The sequence below is a fragment of the Eumetopias jubatus genome, unplaced genomic scaffold (genome assembly GCF_037043125.1).
Source record: "Eumetopias jubatus isolate StellerSeaLion01/CBP00866 unplaced genomic scaffold, mEumJub1_p1.0 scaffold_15, whole genome shotgun sequence".
Classification (NCBI taxonomy): domain Eukaryota; kingdom Metazoa; phylum Chordata; class Mammalia; order Carnivora; family Otariidae; genus Eumetopias; species Eumetopias jubatus.
The window spans coordinates 71,061,841-71,086,800 of NW_028274821.1; the positions used below are offsets into that span (position 1 = coordinate 71,061,841).

Consider the following 24,960-nt stretch of genomic DNA (forward strand, 5'->3'; position numbering starts at 1 on the left):
TTTATTTCTTTTTCAAATATTTTGTTGTCAGTGTATAGAAACACAACTGATTACTGTATGTTGATTTTTTATCTGGCAACTTTACTGAATCCACTTATTCTGTGTGTATGTGTGTGTGTGTGTGTGTGTGTCGTCCTTAGGAGTCTTTGATCCTTCCCCACACCAGATAGACCCTAAGGAACTCTTTGTACCACCTGGAGAACAGAAAACTTAATCACCATTGACTATTACAAACAATTAACTTGGAAGAAACTCTAGAGTGAAAAGGAGTTTAAATTGTGTTTATTACCAAAAGCTATAAATTTTCAATTATATAGAAAAGATCAGCAATTAGACTAAAATGCCAACTATTGTTCAGTTCTGAAACACTTTCATTACAGGCATCCTCCCTAGTGCATAATTAGGTGTGGCTGTCTTCCTTTTACTCGAAGCAGCCTAGAAAATGTTTAATCCAAATACAGGTATACATTTGAAACTGACATATACAGGAGTCAAATCAATTTATAAAATTCCTTATTAAAAGGTCGATTTATATCCTTATTCTCAAACTTTTTTTTAAAAGGGAGGCTCAAAAAGTTATATATGTCGATTATTTTTAAAAAATGGGAAATGGGGTGCCTGGGTGGCTCAGTCAATCATCTGCCTTCGGCTCAGGGGCCTGGGATTGAGCAAAACCTTGGGCTCCCTGCTCAGTGGGGAGCCTGCTTTTCCCTCTCCCTCTGCTGCTCCCCTTGCTTGTGTTCTCTCACTCTCTCTGTCAAATAAATAAATAAAATCTTTAAAAAAAAAAGGAGATATAGGAAAGACTAAAGAAATAAAAATTATTCATCATCACACAACCCCATGAGGATTTTGCCATAATTTTTCTCAATCGTGTTTTATACATACCTAAATACACAGTTTTATAAAATTGAGATCAAACTTCATGTGAAAAATAAGACTAAATAGCATTTAACACTCAGGCACTAACCCATGTATTTTATGCAAATTAATTCACTTAATGCTTACATCTCTATGAGGCAGATACTATCATACCCTCATCTACAGATAAAGACCTGAACTTGGAAGAGGTAAAGAATTTGCCCAAGGTCACAAAGGGAGTAAGTTGCCTACCTGTTAGTACTACACGCTTCTTTCCTCCCAGGATTATGCTAAAGATCAGGGAAAAGACAGTTGATGAGAGTGCCTTGTAAATTTTATGTGCCAAATAAAACTTAGCTATTATTCCACAAAAATAGGGGGCATACTAAATTGGGAGACACAACCTGAAGACGCCCTGACCTGAGTCTAGAGTATGCCTGAATGAACTGGAGAAAGGAGGGCAGAAAGGCATCCCATGGGGAAGAAAGAGCATCTGATACATTGAAGAATTCTGCTATGGAATAAAAGAATAAGATCTAGGGCTTATTTGATACCTCATTTGATACCTTCTAGTAAAAAGTAGGGCTTATCTGATACCTTCTAACAAAGGGTATCAAGAAGTAACAATCTCCAAAAAAGTTTATCTTAGCTGTTAAGAGAATGAACTCTGGCTTATTTTGCCTGGGTTTGAATTCTGGCTCTGTCATGTGACAGTGTGGCAAGTCATCTAACCTTTCTGTAACTCCATGTTCTCATTTGTAAAAGCACGAATAATAATAGTACCCATTTCACAGGGTCATTGTGGGGAATACATTAGTAAATTAAATAAAGTATTCAGAATGGGTCTGGTATATAGTAAACATTACATAATTGTTAGATATTACAGTTTACATTTCCAGAATCTTCTTTCCTCATGTTTGTGATGTTATTTTTATTTTCTAGAATAGCTCACAGTAATCTCTTCATTGAAATGGATTTTCTTAGTTTACTTACTTATTTTGTGGAGAAGCAAGAAAGCAAGTGAAAAGCAGGAAGAAAAAAAAAATGGTAGTAGCCCAGATAAATGAACAATGGCTTAATAAAAAATTAAGGGAGCCAGCCTAGTACAGAGAAATTTGTCTATGGGCTTAAACTCATTAGTGAGTTCTCAAAATAATTAGATATAAAAATTAGAGGTGACTGGCTGGCTCAGTCGGTAAAGCATGTGGCTCTTGATCCTGTCAGGGTCGTGAGTTCAAGCCCCACATTGGGCATGGAGCTATTTAAAAAAAAAAAAAAAGCTAATCAGCTATAGAAACCAGTATGGAAGAAAACACACCAAATTATGGGACGTGTTTTAAAAGAATCAGAAAAAAAGGGCACTTGCACTTATTTTATGTGTTTTATGTTCGCAAGTAAAAAAACACATATATTCATATACACAAATCAGCAAAGAGGGCCCCATACACTCTCTATTCATCTTCAGTTAATGAGACAAGGATCCTGAAAAGCCTACAGGACAATACAGAGAGAAACAGACAAGGTGAGCTACCTTAGAAATGTGAGGGGTCTGTACAACAGTGAATGAAGTAAATCTATCACAGACAGGAAACGACTAGTGGGTGGTAGAATAACATTCCACACTAGGGTGGGGTACGTGGCAGACATCCCTCTTCCCTTCCTTGGATAGAAACATTTTAAGACTGGGAGTAGGCGTTTTGACAGGAAGAATAAAATGATTATTATTTTTTAAAGATGGGCTTTTATATATATATATATATATTTTTTTTTTTTTTTCAGAGAGACAGCACAAACAGGGGAGTGGCAGAGGGAGAAGGAGACTCCTCACTGAGCAGGGAGCCCGATGTGGGGGTTCAATCCCAGGACCCTGGTATCATGACCTGAGCAGAGGACAGATGCTTAACCGACTGAGCTACCCAGGTGCCCCAAAAACAAAATGATTATTAAGGAAGGTGCAGAAGATGTGTTTGGGATCTAATCCAGGGCATTTTAAACAACTGTCTGAATTAAAAAAAATATAAAACAAATGAGTATATATAACATATATATGCACAGTATAAAGAAATGGAAGACATATGCACCCAGCAACAACCTTAAGAGAACATTACCAGTACCTCTGACAACTCACACGCCTTGTGAGCCCCTACCTTTTCCACATCACCCACCTCCCTCTCCCCAGAAGAAACCACTGTACTGATTTTGTGCTCATCACTTCCTTATTATTATTCCTTATTATTACTGCACAGATGATGTGTCCCTAAATGATACATGGTTTCATTTTGCCTGCTTTTGAGCCTTTTTTTTTCACTCAACATTATGTTTTTAAGATTCATCCATACTGATAATTACAACTATAGTTCAATTATTTCGCTGCTGCACAGTATCTCACTGTATGAACATAACACAATTTATTTAAACATCCTACTGCTAAAAGACATTTAGGTAGATTTAGGTAGTTTCCAGTTTGGGGCCATTAGAAGTAAAAAAAAAAAAAATCAACATTTCAATCCATGTCTCTAATACACATGCAGGACTTTCTCTAGAGGATATGGATTTTGGAGTAGAATTGCTGGTCCATAGGTAATACCCACCTTCAACTTTAGATTATATCAAACTGTTTTCCAAAGTGGTTTACTCTTGACATTCCCATTGGCTCCACATTTCTCACCAATACTTGTTCTCATTGCGGTTTTAATTTGTACTCCACTAATTTCTCATAAAATTGAATATCTTTTACATTTCTTTTAGCCATCTGTTTCCTATTACATGAGATGACTATTTTTACCAATCTTTAATAGGTAATCTTTTTATTTTCAATTCATTGCAGTCCTTTATTTATTCTGGGTACTACCAATCATTTATTGGTGATTTGTGTTGCAATCATATTCTCCCACTTTATGGCTTATCCTTTCAATTTTGGTAAAAAGATATTCTTCATTCTAATGGAATCAAATTTATCAATCTTTGTTCAGAATTTTTACTTCTGGTATATTAAAAAATCACTTCCCACCATGAGGTAGTGAAGATATTGCCCAGTTTTTTGTTTTTTTTTTCCCTAAAAGTGTCACACGTTTTCACTTTCATATCAATGTCCTTAATCTATCTGGAATTGATTTTGGTATATCGTGTGAGACAAGGATCCAATTTCATATGTTACTATTAGATAACAATTGTTTTAGCCCTATAGCCCCATTTTTTAAGTTTTTCCTTTCCCCACTAAACAGCAGTGCCAATTCTGTGATTTATCAAGTTTCCACGTATGTGTGGACCTGTTTCTAGGTCTCTGTTCCCTTTCACTGGACTATTGCCTTAATTATGATAGCTTTATAATGCCTTGAAATCTTCCCACTTTGTTTCTCTTCTGGCTATCCTTGGCCCTTTGCTCTTTCATATAATTATACGAAATTATAATTACTTTTTATCAAATTCTACTCAAAAATCCTGTTGAAGTTTTCACTGGAATTGTATTAAATTTATGTGTCTATAACATTGAGTCAATCTAGTCATGAACACAGTACTTCACTCCATTTATCTAGATCTACTTTGGCTTTCAATAAATTTTTAAAATTCTTGGGGTGCCTACCTGGCTCAGTGTGTGGAGCATATGACTCTTGACTCGGGGTTGTGAGTTTGAGCCCCACGTAGGGTTAGAGATTACCTAAAAAGAAAATCTTTAAAAAACATAAAGATTTTAAAAAATTCTTTTCACAAAGTTTGGCATCGCTTTTGCTATATGCATATACTCTTAAGAACCTCATTTTCTGCTGTAATTTTTATTCTAACTGGTATTTTTTTTAGAATTACTTTTTGTTTTTGTTTTTTTAATGTAGAAAAATGCAGTTGACTTTAGTATCCTACATTCAGTGAGCTTACTAAACCTAGTTTTTATGATTTATCTGTAGACTCTCGAAAGTTTTGAGTTTTTCCTTCTCTCTTGACACCTTTCACTTCTTGTCTCATTGCACTGGTTAGGATTTCCAGTTCAGTGTTGAGTAAAAGCTGCAAAAGCACATATCCCTCCTCTTGTTTCTGGTTTTAAAGGAAATATTTTGTTTTGTTTTGTTAAGATTTATTTATTTGAGAGCAAGAGCACAAAAGAGCACGGGGTAGAGGGGCAGAGTGAGAGGGAGAGAGTGAAGTTCAAGCAGACTCCCTGATGCACATGGAGCCCGACTTGGGGCTTGATCCCAAGACCCCAAGACCATGACTTGAGCCAAAAATCAAGAGTTAGACGCCTAACAGACTGAGCCACCCAGGCGCACCAGGAAATGTTTGTTTTAAATCTGACTTGTTGCTATGATGTTAACTGTAGGTTTTCTGCAGATACGCTTTATCAGGTTAAGGAGTTTTCTTTTATTACTAGTTTGCTAAGTGTTTTTATCATGGTTATAATTTGGACTTAATTGAATGCTTCTTCTGCACCTACTGAGAAGAACATGTATCTTTTCTAATATGTGAATGCAGAAAACAATACACATTTGCCTAATACTAACTCAACCATGCATTCTTAGAATAAGGCCAGTAACCCAGAACTTTTTACTTGTAGAGTCAGAAGAGGTTAGATGATTTCTGCTAAAAACTCAATAAATTTTATGACGCTAGTCTTACTTGCTCACTTCAAGACCCTGTCTCCTTTATGGCATCGTTCCTGACTCATCCATGCCTTCTCTGAGCTCTTAGAGCATTTACTATTGATGTTATTCCTTTGACACTTGGCATGTGTTAATTTTTCTATGTCCTGTCTCCCAACTTGACTACAAGTTCCTCAAGAAGCAGCTAGTAAGTACACAATACATGATCACTTAAAATATTCTTGTGGATAAAATGGTGAAACATGAGTTGGATAATAATGCAGCGTCCTTAAAAAATGAGACTTCTGGACATGAATTTTCTAGAAAGGTGAAGTTTTAATCAGCTAATAGTCACTGAAACTTAAAAATCACTTTAAATTGTACTCCACACTTTCCTGCTTTGTTAACAGGGTTCTGGCCACATTTTATTCATTTCTTGATTTTAAGCAAAGTCAACTGTTACTTGTTGAGTACAGTCAATATTAGGAATGTCAGTTATGGTACTGTGCTAAAGATATAGCTGTGGATACATAACATGTGGGATGCAGAACCTCAGCTATGACCCTGAATGAATCTTTAATAAGGAAAAAAAAAAAAACTGGCATTTCCCCCCCTTTAGCACTGACCTCTAGTTAACTCTAAGCAGCAATTCACAGGACTTCACAGATTCACACATTTCCTCCTCCACTCCAGCCTCTTTTATCCCAGAATTAAACAATGCAGAGCTGTAGGACTGATACATTTTTAGCAGTGATACTGTGAAAAGTTACCATTTCTCCAGATTACAACTACTTTCCACCTTGTTTTTCCACTTTGGACTCCCTTCTCTGTACCTACCACTAGCTGACCTCATCACTGCTTCTAATCTCTAGAGAGAAACAGCATATGGTGTAACTAAGCACAGAATCTAGAACCAGAATGCCTGGGTTCAAATGCCAATTTGGCATTTACAGTTCAAAGCCCCAGGATAAGTTACTTAACCTCACTATTCCTCAGTTTCCTCTTCCACAGAATGAGAATAAACACATATCTACCTCATAAGATTGTTATGAGAATTAAAGCAGTTAATATTTATAAAGTGCTTAAACCATGACCTAACATATAGTAAGCAACACACATATTGTTAAATAAATGGATAAAATACTGTCAGGTTGAACTCCACCACTCTCTTATCACTCTTAAAACTACTCCAGTATTTCTCATTTTGGGTTGTGGTCGTATTGGTGGTAGTGGTGGCAGACATTTTTTTTTTTAAAGATTTTATTTATTTATTTGAGAGAGAGAGAATGAGAGATAGAGAGCACAAGAGGGAAGAGGGTCAGAGGGAGAAGCAGACTCCCTGCTGAGCAGGGAGCCCGATGCGGGACTCGATCCCAGGACTCCAGGATCATGACCTGAGCCGAAAGCAGTTGCTTAACCAACTGAGCCACCCAGGCGCCCGGTGGCAGACATTATTAACAGATCCTAGCACTCCTCTCTGGTCAGTGCCTCCCTCAGACATGGAAGGGAATGGGGGGGAGGTGTGTCAGGTGTATTCATTCACTGTTCTGTTAGCCAAGCTAAAGTGACCACAGGTTAAAAAAAAAAAAAAACTGTTTATTTAATCAGCATAACAGGAATCTAGGGACATGTGTGACTGCTATTTTCAAATATTTGCAGGGCTGGGATGGAGAAGAGACAGCATTTAAAATTCTATGGAAGAGCTACAGGCTCCCCATCACTGAACATGTTTAAGCAGGAGACTGGTGACCAGGTGTAAGGATGCTGTAAGAAATAATTTTTTAATTTAGAGTCAGATAAACTTTAAGATTCCTTCTACCTCTAAAGTCTTGGCAATACTAGCGTGAGTCACCAAGACATTACAATCTAGTTGTGAGTCACACATCGCCAACGCGCTCCTGAAGGCACAGAATTCTTCACTCCCCACAGTGCTTGGCACATTACAACAGATCGAGGTGAGGAATTCTAGCCCTCAGGCTGCGTATAACTCGGCTCACAGTAACAAAAACTTCTCTAAAACTCAGCGCGTCAATTAGCTGATTCCAGACTTCTTTTACGACCAACAAATACAATAAAGCATACATCCCAGACGGGATTTGGCAAAAAGATGTGTATCCGGATTAACTATCAGACAGACAGTGCTTCGCGGCACTCTTCCGAAGCCAGACAAAGCCGCCTGAAGTGAGCGGCAGGTTAAGGGGCAGGGGCAGGCAGGGTGGCCTGGGAGGAGGGGGGGGAATGGGAGCCCAGCGAGCCGACACGCGCAGGGGACAGGGACAAAGGCCTCGGGGAAAGCACGCTGGACTCGGAGGCCGGCAGGAATGCCTCGGCCGGAGTGCCCAGCAGTCGGGGTGTGGACTGGGGATGCAAACGTGTGGGCCCCCGCAGGGTCCTCTCTGCCTCGGGGGAGCCCGCGCGGGGCCCCTCGCTGGGCCGGGGGCCGCCGGAGCCACAGCCCGAGGCGGGTCGCGCGGGGCAGGCCGGGTGGCGCACCTGCCTGCCGGGCTCTCGGGTCCGCACTGGGCTCCCCGCCCCCTGCCTCCCCCGCCGCGCAGCCCACTCGGCCTCGCCGCAGGATTTCGGATGGTCCAGATCAAACGCCGCAGCCGCAGCCGCAGCCGAGGCCGGTCCCCCAGCCTCAGACAGGCGGCCCGACCCGACGCCGCAGTCCTGCTGCGGAATGTGGGGCAGGGGCTGCCTCCCGCCGGGCCCGACCCGGCCCCGGGCCGTGCGAGCGGCCGCCGCCATCGCGGGCCGCGGCCGGAGGGAGACGAGGGGCCGCGCCGGGCGCCACTTTACCTGAGAAACCAGCGGGAGCAGGGTCTGCTCCACCGAACGAGTTTTGATCTCCAGACCCGAGTCGAAGGCGAAGCCCGACGGGCCGGCGCCGCCAACGCCGGCCGGGGCCGAAGAGGCGGCCATGGCCCTCGGCCCGTCGCGCAGCCGGGAAGCCGCGCCACTGCGGGCCCGCCGCCCGCCAGCCCGCCAGCACGCCCGCGGCGGCGGCAATGCTACCGCGCCGCCCGAGGCCCCGCCCCCAGCCGAGCCACGCCCCGGGCAGCCACGCCCCCACGCGCTCGGGTCTAGGGTCTGCCCTGCAGCCCCGCGGGGTCCGTCCTGCTCTGACTCGCCCCCGCCAGGACGGATCAAACCAGACACCTGCGGGCCTCCCACGGCTACGTGGCCTCTCACCAGAAAGAGGACAACTATCTCTAGCAAAGCTTTTCGTCCTCCCGGTAGGTGACTCGTCTTAACTCCGAATTCCCATGAGGATTTCTAGAAGCTGAGCTAACTCGTGGAGCAGAATCACAGTCAAGTCTGTAGGAAGGGTCTTTTACCCTGAGACAGGAATTTTGCCAGTAAAGCGTCTTTCTGGAGCTTTCCGGAAGGTCCCACTTTCCCTTGGCTCCTCTTCTGACCCTCTCATTCTCACAATTTGGGCTGGATTGAGAATGAAACATTTGATAATTCAGCCTTAAGGGAGCACCTGAGTACTTGGCAAGGAGGCAATGATTTGGGTATCTTTCAGGCTAGTGTTCAAAATTACTCTTCAAAAGGAAATTAGAGCATATGGAAATGCTTCACCTACTGTTCAACACTATTACATTTTAAAACTATTTTCTTAAGTAGGCTCCACACCCAGCGTGGAGCCCAAGGGGGCATGAACTCATGACCCTAAGATCAAGACCCAAGTTGAGATCAAGAGTCAGCTTCCTAACCCACTGAGCCACCCAGGCGTGCCTAAAACTACTTTTGAGAATTACTTTTCCCCTAGGGTCTAGCACAGAGCAGTTTCCTAAAGGCTGTTTATTGACTGAAAAGATCGTTAATGTGTATTTCTGACTAAACTCATTAAAAGGAATCAGGGAGCCCGAAACTGATCAGATGGGAGGGAGAGCTGACCACCCCTTTCCCCAGGAGTTCCAGGAGCAAAGCCAAAAGGTTCTCAGAAACCCCTGTGAGGGGGTCCTTGGCTTAAGCAATAGACTGAGAAGCATGGAGAAATATTTGTGAACGTATCTGCTAGTAAGCAACCAGCAGAATAGAAAAGAATCTGAGGCTGGCGAGTCCACCCTTTCACTTTTGCCAGGATTATTTCTCCCTCCATGTCAGATTGATGAGCTGAACACCACCAACTCCAGGTGTCAGAGGCTCTTTCCCAAGCACTGTTGAAATGTGCTTCACGGTACTCCCACTTAGGGGTTCAGCTCTGTCTGCCAGGGCTGCACATATAGCTTTGCTATTGAAGATAGCCATAAGGTAGGCTTCTTTTCTTCGTTCAAAATGTGCGGTTCCTTTAACCAACTTTCTCTTCCCCAGATTCTTACTCCCCAGCCACTCACCTTACCAATTCTTTGTCTACCACAAGGCCACCTTTCCCTGTGCACTGAGGGCTCTAGCCTCAGCCTTGGACCCTTTCACCTCTTTCAGGTGCCCACATTCCCTCTCCAGATATATCTTCTTCTCTTATGTAAGCTGCCCATATTACATAAAAATTCAGTGTAGGCATTGATGCCAAAGGAAAATATATAAGGCCTAGGAGACAGACGGATGTATTCGTGAAAGTTTCAACCCACTGAAGATCAAATTTCTCCACAGAAATGAGACTAAGTTTACCACCTGATTCATTCAACACTAGTAATTTTATTTCAAAATATAAATATTTCACATTTACAAAGAGGTTACATTAGAAGTTTGTCAAAGCAAGTTAAAGCTAAGAAGTAGCATCTGTGTGAGAATAAAGAATATGTACTGTTGTATTTGAATAAACTTCTTTGCTTTCAAACCATCTCTACTTTGCCTGAGAATGCAGAGGATATCTTTTCCAAAACTCACATAAGCAGTTACAACTATATATCCAAGCTTGGTTTCCGAATCAAATGGTATTTGAAATATACTCCAGTCACCCAAACAAGTGGCACTGCAAAAGACAGAAGAAGGTATTTCTTGGGGACAGCTATAATGAGAGTTACACCTTCTGGGTCACTGCAATAAAAAGGAAATAGGATTTGGTAATAAGCCAAAATGATGTTACTTTAAGATTCATTTCCACACCTTTCATTGTAAGCGATAAAGCCAGAAGAAAAATAAGAAACCAGGTATGGAGTAAAGAACTCTGGACTTGGAGTCAGAAGTTCTGCCACTGAATTCTGGCTCCATCATTTTGTGGTATAACTTAAGGGAAAAATCACAAAAAAACCTTTCTGAGCCTCCAGTGCCTCATTCAATAATACTTAACGCCTGCCTATCTCATAGGGTTGTTAAGAAAGCAGTCTGAAAACTATAAAGTGACATACAAAGGCATATAAAAATGTAATATCAATATATCATCACTGTATTTGCACATTACTAGATCCTTGAAAAACTTGCAAAACTAAACACAAATACTGATTTTACACACCATAGGTGGAAAAAAAATCTCTATACTTGACGTATAGCTCTGAATGGCAAATAGGTTCTCTTTCTGGTATCTCACTCAACTTTGGGATTTATTATAGTTTATGTGGTACTATGGTAATAGATTTACCATTCAGAATTTCCATTAAGGATGTCTCCTAAAAGAGCTGTAAACCTACTCGAGAGCCATGTTTCCCAAAGGACCAGCAGTCCTTGGAGAAGCTCTGCTAAAAAGGATGGGGGCGGGGGGAGTGCAGTTTAAGGTCAAATAAGTGTAGTAAACACAATCTGTCCCCTCATAAGTTCACAATATATAACAGCACGCTAAAAACTCTTAGAAGTCCTACAGAAAGAAAACAAACTCAGCATTCCTCAATTTTAACTGACCATGGAGTCCCCTCCCCCCATGCCCACTTTTGTCTCTTATAACATCTAATAACATCTCTTGGAACTACTGCTATAAGGAAAGCTGCTCAACTCTAAGGGAAAGGGAAGAGACACAGAACAGTGGGCTAAGGAAAAAAAAAAAAAAACCTGTATTCTACTCAGAATTCTGTTACTAACTGACTCTGTGTGGTAGAAAAGCCACTTTAACCTATGGATTTATTTTCTCCCCTAGAAAACGACAGGATCGCCTAATTATGTAAGGCCCATTCTAGCACAGAATTTCTATGGCTAGTAGACAGATCATCTTGATTTACAATTCTCTTGATTATTTTTAAACTATCAAAAAAAAAAATAACTGCTCAGTGGTTTCAGGTAGCACATTTTTTGCAGGTCCTTAATAAATTAATGAAATGAATATATTTGATGGCAAATGTGTAAGGACAAAAACTAATTAAAAAAAAAGTTGCTCTCAGCTGGAATTAACACTTGGAAATATAATGTCAGAGACTATCTCCAATATGAAATGCCTAGTATAATACTCTTGTAAGGGTCTTAGAAGACCCCTACAGGAAACTGCCAGTCAGGACTAGAGTATGGGAAGTTCTGAAGGGGTTTTTCCTACAAACTCTGAGGTTGAGAGCCCTGAATAGCTCACCTAAAATTCTTTTGCTCTAATCTAACCCTTCATGGCCTGAATTTCTGAGTATTTCTTGCCCAGTAGTGACACATCCTGAAGCACTAGATACAACCAGTGTGGGAACTAGGGGTATGAGTAGTGTCACAATGGGTATTTAAGACCAAGGTTAGCCAGAGGGCCTCATCTGCAAGCCTTTTAGCAGCCCTTTAACTGGAATAAACAGCTGCTGTTTCCAAAGGCTCTGAGTTTGTTTAAATACAGCAGGCCTTCAGAACACTTCTTGGGTAATCCTCTTTGTCAAGAGTCAATCTATACCAGTCTCACAAGTCACAGGAAAATTCTACCAACTAACTTACCTCTAATGGAAGAGAGTGGTAGGAATCCTCACAAGTTTAAACATAAATAAGACTTGTATCTCAGGCAGTGTGACAGATCACTTCCAGAAACACAGAATGTGACAGGAATTTTAGAACTGAAGAAGGATTTATAGGACATATAGGTGTTCATGCTAAAAACGCTATACCTTATTCTTGGAAGAGAGAGGAGCACATCTGTATGGAGACTTTTATCTTTTCTCATTCCCCCATTCGGTCTACAACTGAAATAGTGAATGTGAACTTAAAACTAATCTTTATAAAGTTATAAAACTGTAAGACTTGTGATACGCTTTCTGCATCCGTTTTTACTGAAGCTACTTCATCCATGCACTGTCTGTTCCTAGAAAACGTACTCTTTCTGGGACAAATCCTGAGAATCTGGGGGCAAGCCATTTTGAGACCTGAGCTTGAGACTCCTTGCTTTTCATACCACATGAGCTCTGTGCCCTGTGAAAATCCTGTAAAGCCTCTTCACTGTCTGAGAGGATAGGTTTCTCTGGTCAAGGGCTCCTCCCCCAGCTGGTTGGCCTTTGGAGTCCTTCTGCGGTTGCTGAAGCACCAGCACAGTTCCGGTCTCCTCATGAGGACCATGTGTAGGACTGATTTTTTAGGTGCTATTACATCACTGCCCATTTTGGGAGTTCCAAACTATTCTCTTAGGGCTCCAAGTTCTTTTCTAAAGAATCTGGTATTTCTACTAATAATTATGACCGGCAACAGCCATACATTAGCTGGAGTTTAGTTTTTTGCAGTATCACTTTATTCAGCTAAAAACACTTTGGAGGAACATAATTTGTTTATGCACACTAAACTGTATAATACTTGCCTCTTATAAATATGTGCCAATTATAGCTATAAACTTAAGAGTATACAATTAACAAAAACAAACCTGATTTCTTTTTTAACCCTTTTACAGCAAAATTCATAATTTTAGCAAGCACATGATCTGGCTAAGATTTACGGTGAGAGAAGGCCTTCCCTGGAGCTATCCCCTACAGCACCCGTACAGCGGTTGGCATGGAAACCAGAGAGGGACAACTCTCAATGAATGTGTTACTGAACGAATGACTGAACAACTGACTAAAGAAAAAAAGGGAGTCGGTTAGCAGCCAAATGGAACAGTTGGTGTAATATCAGATTATAATTGTAGAAGGACAGGAAAAACAAGAGATCTGCATGCAGTCCACTGTATAAACAGTCAAAACCCTCACAGCAGCCTCTTTCCTAAAGGGAGTTAATTTCTTAATATCAGAATGAATTTAAGCTAATTATCACTGACTATGCTTCTCAGTGAGACAATGGTTTAGACAAAGAAGGATTTCTACTTTTAAATGTTTTCCAAAGGGGAGTCTTTGATATTCAGGAACGCTTTCTCCTCCATATTCCCCCGGGGATGGAGAAAGAGCCCGATGATTGTTTTCTACCGTGGGAAGGACACCAAGCTAAGAGCTGGGTTCTAGTCCCAGCCTGTCATTAACTGCGGGACAAGCACTGGGAAAACTGCATAAGGAACTGGAAGAAAGGCTACAGCAGAGCAGAGCTGGCAGACTGTGAAGTCAGAAAGATTTGAGGTAAAAATCTTACTAAACTTTTCTGAACCTTAGTTTTCCCATCTGTATGAAAGTGTTATAAAATACCATAAAGCTGTATGAAAGCTGCCGGGAAGTGGTAGTGAAAAAATATGCACAAAATGACTTTGTAAAATGCAAAGCACTATGCCGGTTATTGCAATGTCTGGAAGACGTAAAAAGTCCTAATTCAACACGCCTTCATCTAGAGTCTTATGTGCAACGCACTCTGCTAAGTGATGGAAAAATACTACCTAACTGTAACATTCTACTGCTAATAAGTAACTAATTGGCAGAATTCCAAATAAGGAAACAGGGATTCATTTAACAACTCAGAGAACTGTTACTCCTGAGATTTTTCACTTAAAGCATTTGGAAAGAAAAACTGAACCACAACATGAATTCTGTCATATTGGTACCATTAACAGCAGCTTAGCAAGTATTCTGCTTCAAAGTGGTCAACTGAGTTTTAAGAATTTGGCAATAGTGTAATGGCAGATGGGAGGGAGGAGAAAGGGGAGGAAGAGCTTGTTTTTCAGTGTCTCCTGTGGTTGCAACACACACCTAGGTGACCTTGAAATAAGCCACCCCGCCTTACACTTACAGAGGGGAGTAGGTAGAAGGGTAGAAGACTTCCTTTTCCTGCTCAAACAACTACATATTCAAAAGTGAAAAACCCTCTTCATTAAAAAGTGACGGTCATAAAAAAGTTTAAGAACAGATCTCTTAAACCAGGAGAAAATTACACGGCAAATACTTTTAACAGCAGGTAGTTCAGGACTCTTAAAATAACTATAAATACATATTATAATAATATAGATAACCAAAAGTGGGAAATTTCAAGCCATGGTACCAGTGTATAAACTGAAATTTTTCAAGCCATCTTAGCAACAGGTAAGTGAGCAAACCACACACAGTTCTGAGCTCTACAGCTGTGCTCTAAAAGGCAAAGCAACCCACAGCAAGTTCTCTCTTGTCCAGGCATTCTGTATGGAAGGCCAGGAGGGTTCTGCTTCTTTCCTGGGCTCTGTTTGCTAGGCACAGATGAAAGGACAGAAGGCCACAGCTGGGCTGAACTCACTATCAAGACTGAACCTCCTACAGAAATCACTCTGTTGCAAACCATGTCAGTCTACTGAAGATTTCAGATCATCAGAAATATCATGGAAAGTCCTGTAAGGAGAAAAGAGAGAATGATTAGTTCTGCTTTTGGAAAGAGAGGAGGGGGTATGGATAAAGCCAAAGAAATACTTTAAAAAAAGAAAAGTAAAACAGTGTCCAACCAATAATTAATTGCCATAGAACAACATTTTACTGGGTGCCTGGGTGGCTCAGTTGGTTAAGCGACTGCCTTCGGCTCAGGTCATGATCCTGGAGTCCCGGGATCGAGTCCCACATCGGGCTTCCTGCTCAGCAGGGAGTCTGCTTCTCCCTCTGACCCTCTTCCCTCTCATGCTTTCTATCTCTCATTCTCTCTCTCTCTCAAATAAATAAATAAAATCTTTAAAAAAAAAAAAAAGAACAACATTTTACTTTTATAACCTGAGAGCCTTGACAAGGTTATATGGTCACTATGTATCGCTAATACTTTCACCAAGTATTGTTTGTTTCTTTTTTTTTTTAAAGATTTATTTATTTATTTATTTGAGAGAGAGAATGAGATAAAGAGAGAGAACATGAGAGGGGGGTAGGGTCAGAGGGAGAAGCAGACTCCCTGCTGAACAGGGAGCCCGATGCGGGACTCGATCCCGGGACTCCAGGATCATGACCTGAGCCAAAGGCAGTTGCTCAACTAACTGAGCCACTCAGGCACCCCCAAGTATTGTTTCAAAGTCAGCTAGTTGGCGCTCAGTCTTTGTAACAAGAATGTTTTTTTTTTTTTTTTTTTGGCTGGGTCCATTGTCTCCCATCCAAGATAATCTCTCCAGACTCCCTTGAAACCACGTATGACCATGTGACTAAGTAGTACCTGGTCTGGATGGAGTTGTCTGCTGCACATCCGAGGTGCCTACCTTAGCACTGTAATAGCTAGCTCGCCTTCGCTACATCATTTACATGCCTGAGCTAGGAGGATGTGACCCAGTCTGGTCTGTATCTGTGGTGGCCAGGTCAGAGTTTATTGATGAGCTCAAGATCCCACCTTAGCTGAAAAGACCTCATACCAAGGTGGCAGGACAGGATGTAGGGAGACTGGGCATGAATGTTTGTGGAACACTCATATGAGCCCTAGACTGCCTACTTCTGGCTGCTTTTGCCCAAGAAATAAACCTCTAGCTTATTTAAGTCACTGTTATTTTGCGTTCTCTTGATAGTGAACTCTTTAGTTTTGGGGGCTTTTTTTCTATTTATATACAGTCAAATCTATCTTAAATGATAAAGAGACAAAGCACACATATATTACCCTTTCAGACAGAAGTTACATTGCTCCTTTACAGCAATATCACCAACTAGGAACTCAGAAAAAGTTAAGCTTGAAATGTTTGCATTTTTCAAAACAATTCTAAAATCTTCAAGTTATAACTTGTAGCCCCATCACTATACTATATGGTGTCTTCTTAATTTTTTTTGTCAGTCAAATAAAGCCCATTTTATTTTCATACCTATAACCACGTGTTGGCTACTATACACAGATGACTCAGCTTTTTTATTACAAACAGACCTAAAGTGGAATAGAAGGAAAGTACTCCAAAAATTCAGCAAACAACTCAGCTGTAGATACAAAAGGTGACAAAAAGTTGTCATTAAGTACAAATCATCTAAAACATCATAAACAAATAATCTGTACATCAGGTGCAATTGTGCACTCACACCACCTGTCTCACCCCTTTCTGCCTTATTCCTTTGTCTTCTCAATTTTTGCGTCACACTATGAGGGGGGCCAGCTGGGTGGAACAGAGGCAAAGGAAAGACTAACTCTTTAGCATAATGTCAGAAGTACTTCAGAATCAAGAGGGCACAGGCAGAAAGTTACAGAAAAGAGATTACATTCAAGAACACTGCCTTATCTCAAGGCTGCCTCCCTGGCACGGGGCCCTGGCCTCTGGACCTCTGACGCATGCCTCCACCAGCACAGCTCTACATCCAAAGGAATAGCTCTGAAGAATGTATAAGCTTCCCGGCTATGGCTTTGAAAGGGCATGCGTGTGACATGGCCAAACCCACCATATTGAATATATGCCGATAGGAGAAAGAATTGGAATGAATTTTGTTTCCTTAAGTAATTTTACATTCTGAAAGAAATCCCCCAAAACAAAGACTTCTATACTCCCAGGTTTTGTATGTGTTACTATCCACCTGTATATCAAATCAGGGTTTCTCAACAGCAGCACCATCGACATTTTTGTGCATGATAAGATATTTAGCAGTATCCCTGCCTCTAACTGCTGGAGTTGAGACAATCAGAATGTCCCTAGACATTGCCAAGTATCTCCTGAGGGGAGCAAAACTCACAACTCCCACCCAGAACCACTGCCCTAGCTGTCTGTCTATTTATGTATCTATTTTTCACACTCTCACCTAAATCTGTGTTCTTACATTTGTGTACAGGCAAAGTTAGCTACCAGCTGTGGGGAGCCCTGGAAAACCTTTAAAACCAATAACCAAAAATTTACCAATATTAAAAAGCATTTCCCAATACACAATAGGTTTCTAAATTCATTCTTTGACATCTTTTCACATTTCTAAGATATCTGCAAGTTTGAATCTCTATTCAGTTCCTCTAAATTATGATTGAAAATTTCTGCCTCAGGGCAAAGATGCATGAAATGAGATTAAGACTGTGGTTGGCCTGGTGACTGCTTTCTGTTGACAAGTAAGCTTAGCTGTCACCTTGAAATTCATACCTACTATTCAATTCTGCCCCCAGGCCAAGAAAGCCTAGAAAAGGACCCAGAAAAAAGGAAAACAAACTGAAGCTAAGAAAACAGTTACTAACAATTTTCCAACTCAACATTCTGTCTTCTCTAGATGTTTAGAGTGGCAATGGCAGGGTGTATGTGTGAGTGCGTGTGTGCGTGCATGCGTGTGAAGTCTACAGAAGTAACACTTATCTTTTTTTTTTTAAGATTTTCACTTACTTATTTTAGAGAGAGTGACTGTGTGTACAGGGTGTGGTGCAAGGGAGAGGGAGAGAATGATGAAGCAGACTCCCCCCTGAGCTCAGAGCCCCACACGGGGCTCAATCCCAGGACCCCGAGATCATGACCCGAGCTGGGTTGAAATCAAGAGTCAGCTGCTCAACCAACTGAGCAGCCCTGGCACCCCAGAAGTAACAATGATCTTAAATAAATGTCTATCTCCTGGAAAACAAACTCCCTAAACTAGTGATACAGAAATAATTTATTTCTGTCCTCATGGAGAAGCACTGGGCTCACAAATCAGCAGGGTTCATAAATCCTGACCTCTCTAGAATAGGAGGAAACAAAGGGATAATACTGCATTGACAGTAGGTCTAGAAATGGTAAATGTCCTACCTCAGTCATCTAAATACAGTGTTCTTTAAAAATAAATAAGTAAATACAGTATTCTTTTCCAAACTATATGGATTATTATATCCTAAGAACTACAGTGGTAGAATTTCTCATTTAAGAGCAAGAAAAGCAGAACAGACCACATGTGGTTGGAGGAACAGAGACTGCCATTAACATTTTACAGTTCCTTTAATGGCAATGGGGAATGTGCAGTGTGATTTCTCATTTACAATCCCAGCTCCTTGAATTATGAATTTTCCTCCCCAAAAGCTTTCGGTAAGATTCTTAAAAATTCGTTTATGTAAATGTGCAAACTTTTTCTGATTTGACAGCTCAAGAGCTGTTGACTCCTTGCCTCCTAAAGATACAGAATAAACTTTGGACATTTAAAAATAAAAAGCTTTACCTGACTAATTTAATGTAGTTGGCTTGGCATAGCTGAGTGTGTATTTCCAAACCCTCACCTTGCACACAGGTGCACAATCTTGTGATAGAGTACATGTCATCACTATTAGGCACATACATCCCTTACTTTCCGACAAATCTGGAATACAGCACTAAGGCTGGGCTTATTATGTCCCATTCTCTTTTATCAGCCTCAAGGTGATATTGCAAAAATCTTTTTATCTGAACTGTTCCTGGTTTCACTAATCTATTAATTCATCAAATGTTCACTGAGCATTTTTTATGTGCTGGACACCATGCTAGGAATGGTAAAAGAGTAGTAAACAGATGAGACCCAGCTCCTAATTTCAGAAAGCTTACCAACTACTGGGAAAGATGATTAATTAAAACGACACAGTTATAATGTGTATTAAGCTCCAATAGGTAAGTGGAAGATGCTGTGGTGCGAGGGACCACACGGCAGCCACATCTCACCTAGCCCAGAGAGTTCTGGCAATGCTTCTCGGAAGAAGGGTCCTTTGAGGACAGGCTACAGTACCAGCCTTGCCTGGCAACGGTGCAGTGTTCTTTATAAAGAGGGAAAACGTGTGCAAAGATGACAATTGACTTCAGAGAACTAAAACAAGTTCAATGGCTAGAAAATAAAACACAAGGCAGGCAGCAGAGAGAGAGAGAGAGAAGAGTCTGCAGATGTAGACAGAAAGTAGGCATGAAGTCTGATGGGCCAACTTAAACTTCCCACCTTCAGCCCTCTCTCTTCTCCCTCATTAGTCCAAACTGGCTAAACGGGGAGTGCACTCCAGCCGAAATTCTGAAGGTCTGTAGCAGTGGTGAGGTTTTTTGGAGAACACCCTCCTATCTCATTTTGCAAAGACAGAGAAAAAAAAAAACTTCTTGCTCTATAAAGCTGGATGTGTGAAACCCTAGGTTAATTACTAAACAATTTCTTTTGTAACAGAACACTCACTTTTGATTTAACTTTGGGTATTAAATTATAAAAGATATTCAAAGTCTGGTTAAAAGAATGCTTCTTAAAAACAGAAGTGAGCTCCTGATAACTCCTCCTAGTGAAAGAGCAAGCTGAGTTCCTAAAGAACCACATTCCAGTTGTCGCTCTTGGTACTGTCAAGATGTGACAGAGGGCAGGGGAAAACCTTAATGCAGGGAACAACATTCCTGGAGGAGTTGCTGGGCTACTTTGCTACCTGCTCTTTGCAGGTTTTGCTGACCTTTAATATTCAGAGATTGCTGCTCAATTTTGGGGAGGAGTGAAATAAGTACATCAAATCAAGTCTGAATATCCTGTCCAAAAATCAAGAAAGTACTCTAAGACACATGACTACAGGAGAGTCTCTGCCTTTCCCCACACTTCCCAGACAGCCCCAGCGTTGAAGGAGAACAGAGGAAGTGATACACTCGGGTGACTGAATCAAGGCCAAAATAGTTGGGAGCCTTACGCTGTGGTGTGTCCACGACATTCACCCCCATCAAATACTGCAAACAGCATTATCAACAGTGATAATCAGAGAAGGGGGTCCTCCCTCCTTCGTTTTTCCTGTAGACGGTAGCTCACAGAAACAGTCTTGCAGATGTGTACTTGTAGCTACCAGTGCCTGCACCTGCAAAGAGAAATGCAACCATCCCCCCCTGCTATCACACTGCAGCAAGCCTGGTGTGTCTGAGGCCCCAAGAAAAAGCCTGTATGGCAGCAGCTCAGACAGCAAGAGGAAATGGTTCAGGATCAGATCAGGTAGGGTCTCGCAACCATGTCAAGGATTTTGATCTCCCTCCTAAAACCAACGGGAGGCCATTTTTGGTCAGCCAGGGTCACGATGAGATATGCCTGCATTTTGAAGAGATGTCAGCTGCAGTGCAGAGAAGGGAAGAGAGAACTGTCCAAGTGGAGGGCGGGAGACGTTAGAAGACTAAGATGACCACAGCAGTCCAGGTGAGAAATGCAGCAGCTGGGCCCAGCTCTGACCAGGGGCGTGGCCCTGGAGATTCCGAGATGCTGAGGCAAATGCACAGCACTTGGTGAGGGCGGTGAACAAGGAGGTGGGGAGTAGTAAGGATGACCACAAACTGGCCCGCGGAAGTGGAGCGTAACATTCCCTGAGTGTAACAGGACGACGTCTGCTCTTGTGGAAGGAAAGAGGATGGCTCAAGAAGGAAAAGAAAGATCACTGGTTGAAACGCACCGGCTCTCCTGCTTTTTAGCTGTGTGGCTGTGGGCAAGGGAACCTCTCTAAGCCGTGAGTCCCTCATCTATAAAACATGGAAACCTCCAGTTCCTAACCTATATGCAAACACTGGACAGATCAAATAAAATAACACACGTAAAGTTTTATCACAGAACTTCACCCCAATAAACGTCACCAGAGGTTGTGTTTGTTCAGACTTCCCACTGAAGGGTGAGGTACTGAACACACGCTTCCTTCGAGCCCTTTCAAAATCCCATTAAAATGCCAGTGAAAGTATTTTTTTTGAAGGCATAAACTTACTTGAAAAGGAGGGCAGGGAGAGAGAATGTAAGAGGTAAGAGCCATAAACTTCTAGAAGGTGGAAGGCAGATGGGACAACTGCTCTGACCCAGCATACCCTAAAAAGCTCATCCTAGGCCAGTAGTGGAAAACGCCAGGAAACAATTTGATTTCTTCAGTAAAATCCCCACGAGGGCTCAGGAACTGGTGACACTGGTAACAGCAAGTAAACTCTGGAACTGGGGTGAAGGTGGTACTAACTGCTGAAGGACTGCTTTAAAATCTACTTAAAAAGCAGTACGCCTCCACTGCTCAATAACCTCGCCCACCTCCACCTGGCCAAGCAACTGCCCCTGTCATCGCAGAAAGTTAAGAGTTTTCTCCCCCAGGAGAGAAGGTAAAACAAAAAGTCTCTGGAGCAGGGGACAAGAGGCAGAGATGAGGGTGGGGGTAACACTGACAATGGGAGACTGCATGAATACTTACATCTTGAACACCGTCTGTCCCTTTCCCTCTCTTGGCTCCCAGAATGCCGGCCCCTGGGCCACCAACCTCTAGGCCAGAGATTATTAAGATCTTTCTCAGAGGGGTTTACCAGTCCAAATGGGGAATCAAAAAGGATGCAACCAAGGATTGCACAAGACAATGGCTCTGCCAGATTCTATCATGGTAACACATACAATAACCCACCCACAGCTCCTGAGTGAATGTCTACTCTTAATAGGAACCAACAGCCAAATATATATGATAAATGATACTGTGATTATGTTGTGTTAATATGGCAAAGATGAAGGGATTTTGCAGATGTAATTAAGGCCCCTAATCAGTTGACTTTAAATTAATCAAAAGGGAGCATACTGGGTAGACCGAGCCTAGTCAGGCAAGCCCTTTAAAGTCAGAAAACTGCTCTTCTGCTGGCCTTGAAGAACCAACAGCCACGGTATGAAACTGCCTACGGAGAGGGGCCACCTCCAGCTGTCAGCCTCAGTTCCACTACTGCAGGAAAATGAATCCTGCCGACACAAGGCAAGCTTAGAATCCAAGCCGCAGAGGAAACCCCAGCTCCAGCTGACACCATGACTGCAGCCTTGTCAGAACCAAAGCCAGAAGATCCAGCTACACGGTGCCTGGACTCCCGGCCCACGGAAACTTGGACAGAATAAATGCATGTTGTTTGAAAGCCGCTAAGTCAGGGCTAATTTGTTATGCATCACAGAAAACTAATAACTTCCTGAATGCTAAAAAGGTAGATTTTATTTTTTTTAAAGGTAGATTTTATTTATGTAAATAACACCTTGATAAACCAGACTGAAAAAAAATGTGGTAAAAATGGAAATCTCTGTGGAAGGTTTGGAAAATAAAGTTGAAAAATTCACCCAGAAAACGGAGGCAAAAAATCAGAAATGGAAAAACTGCAGAGATAAGAAAATAAGATGACCAGTGTATGAGACTCAACATCAAACTAAGTTTCTGAAAGGTGAGAAGGAAATCATAAAAATGAAATAATTCAAGAAAAACTTAGAACTGCAGAACATAAGTTTCCAGTTTTAAAGGTCTTATCAAGTATCAATTAGAATAACAACAAAAAAAAAGTAAAACAAAGAAGATTCTATAGGTTTTCAAACAGTTAAATTATGAAGACTCAGGAATCAGAACAGCTTCAGACTTTTAACAAGCATGGAAACAAGAAGAGAATGAAGAAATAAAGAAAGTCTAAAGGTAAAAATTTTCAAACATAAAATTCTCTACCCAGGGGCGCCTGGGTGGCTCAGTCAGTAAGCATCTGCCTTTGGTTCAGGTCTTGATCCCGGGGTCCTAGGATCAAGCTCCTTGTCAGGCTCCTTGCTCAGGGGGAGTCTGCTTCTCCCTCCTCTGCCCCTTCTCCTGCTCATGCGCACGCTCTCTCTCTCTCTCGCTCAAATAAATAAGATCTCAGAAAAAAAATTCTGTACCCAGGCAAGCTATTGAGTTTTTTTTAAAGATTTTATTTACTTATTTATTTGAGAGAGCGAGAATGAGAGAGAGAGAGAGCACCTGATGGGGGGAGGGTCTGAGGGAGAAGCAGACTCCCCGCTGAGCAGTGAGCCCGATGCGGGACTCGATCCCAAGACTCCATCATGACCTGAGCCGAAGGCAGTCACTTAACCAACTGAGCCACCCAGGTGCCCAAGCAAGCTATTGATTAAGTATGACTTTAGGAAAAGCCTCTTCAGACATGCATCATCCTCCCAAAATTCATTCCCCATGCATTCTTTCCCAAAAATCTATAAGAGATTGTGCTCCAACAAAAAGGGAATAAATCAAGAAAGAAAATGATATGGGGAATGATATAGGAAGTGAGAATTCCAACACAGGGGAGAGCTGAAGGAATGACAGCTGAACAGCGGGCAAAAGGGCAGCCAGCAACCACTGGAGCAGATCAGAAGACTCTAGCAGAGACTTCATCAGGAAGATATGCTCAGTTGATACAACTGAGCATACTGAGCAAGAGGAGATGTGAACACCTGGTGCATAGCTTGAGGCTAATTATAAGTACTCACATACAACAAAAAACAGTATCTTTATAACTCAAAGGAAAGTAAAAAGCCGTATAAAGTAAGGAAATACAGACACGATATACAAGAAGGCTCAAATAGGAATATAATTTAGAAAGTCATAATAATGTAAGTGCCAAAAACTGATCTAACCGCTATCACAGTTCAATAATGGGAGGTGGGTAGGAAAGAGCTCATTTCTCACCTTCCAACTGGGAAGTAAATAGATAATGCCTTTTCATGAAAAAAAAATCAAGAAATAAACATGCTATTTCAAGAAATGGAGGTAAAAGTAAAATTAGAGTCAAAAAGTGGTTCCTCTCAGGGGCACCTGGGTGGTTCAGTTGGTTAAGCAGCTGCCTTTGGCTCAGGTCATGATCCCAGGGTCCTGGGATCAAGCCCCACGTCACGCTCCATGCTTAGTGGGGAGTCTGCTTCTCCCTCTGCTCCTCACCCCCCATCCCATGCTCAATCTCTTTCTCAACAAAAAAAAGAGAGAAAGAAAGTGGCTCCCCAGAGCAGAAAAGGAGAGACAAGGGGAAAGCAAAGGATAGTTTTCACAATAAGCTTTGTAGAAATTTTTGCCCTTTTCAAACACATGCATACATAAGTTCTAAGGGAAAAAAAAAGATGAAGACCGTAAAAGCCCTCACATTAAATTTTTTAACTCCCCTGCCACCTAATTCATAATATTTTACCTTCAGAGAATGTTAGTTCCCCCTTCAGAGAAGGGGGAAAGGGTCATTTGCCTCTGGAAGAATTCATGTTAGTTAAAAACCAATTCCTGATTTACTAACCTGGAATCATTAAAAGTTTTTTTCTAAAATAACAGCAAAATATTGATCAACCAATTTTCTTTTGGTTTCTTGTATGGATCCCCAAAGAGTAGGGTATCCAGTTATCAAGTGCTCTTTATTGCTTTCAAGTAACTGTTCATTGGTTTCTCAGATACCCACATACCTGCCTTTAAGAGGTAAAGGCAGAAATCATAGGGTCACCACCTTCAAAATGGTGAAGCTTTTGTTAAAGCTACCTAAGTGCCTCTCCTTTTATTATTTTTAAGGAAACGGATTTTTCCCTGCCATCAAGTTAAGTGCCTTGCATTAGCTAAAATGGCCCTCTAACCAAGTGGGTCTAACTCAGAAACTGTATTCGACTTGTTCTGAGTTAAAGGACCATGTCTTTCTTCACAAAGTACAACATTTACACAAAACAAGCAGAAACATGTTTCTAAAGAATTTTAAAGAAAAACATAAAATAGTTTCAGTAAATAC

General features: G+C 41.6%; 2 protein-coding genes across 2 annotated transcripts in view; both read right to left on the minus strand.

Moving 5' to 3' along the window:
- CTNNAL1 (catenin alpha like 1) overlaps nucleotides 1-8,354 on the minus strand; it is a 60,233-nt gene extending 51,879 nt beyond the window's left edge. The window contains exon 1 of the mRNA XM_028108741.2: nucleotides 8,232-8,354. Coding sequence (XP_027964542.1) covers nucleotides 8,232-8,354 — 123 coding nt within the window. The remainder of the gene's footprint in view (nucleotides 1-8,231) is intronic.
- Nucleotides 8,355-10,056: 1,702 nt separating this feature from the next.
- TMEM245 (transmembrane protein 245) overlaps nucleotides 10,057-24,960 on the minus strand; it is a 100,998-nt gene continuing 86,094 nt past the window's right edge. Inside the window, exon 17 of the mRNA XM_028108739.2 lies at nucleotides 10,057-14,971. Within this exon, the coding sequence (XP_027964540.1) occupies nucleotides 14,926-14,971 (46 nt within the window). The 3' untranslated portion in view covers nucleotides 10,057-14,925. The remainder of the gene's footprint in view (nucleotides 14,972-24,960) is intronic.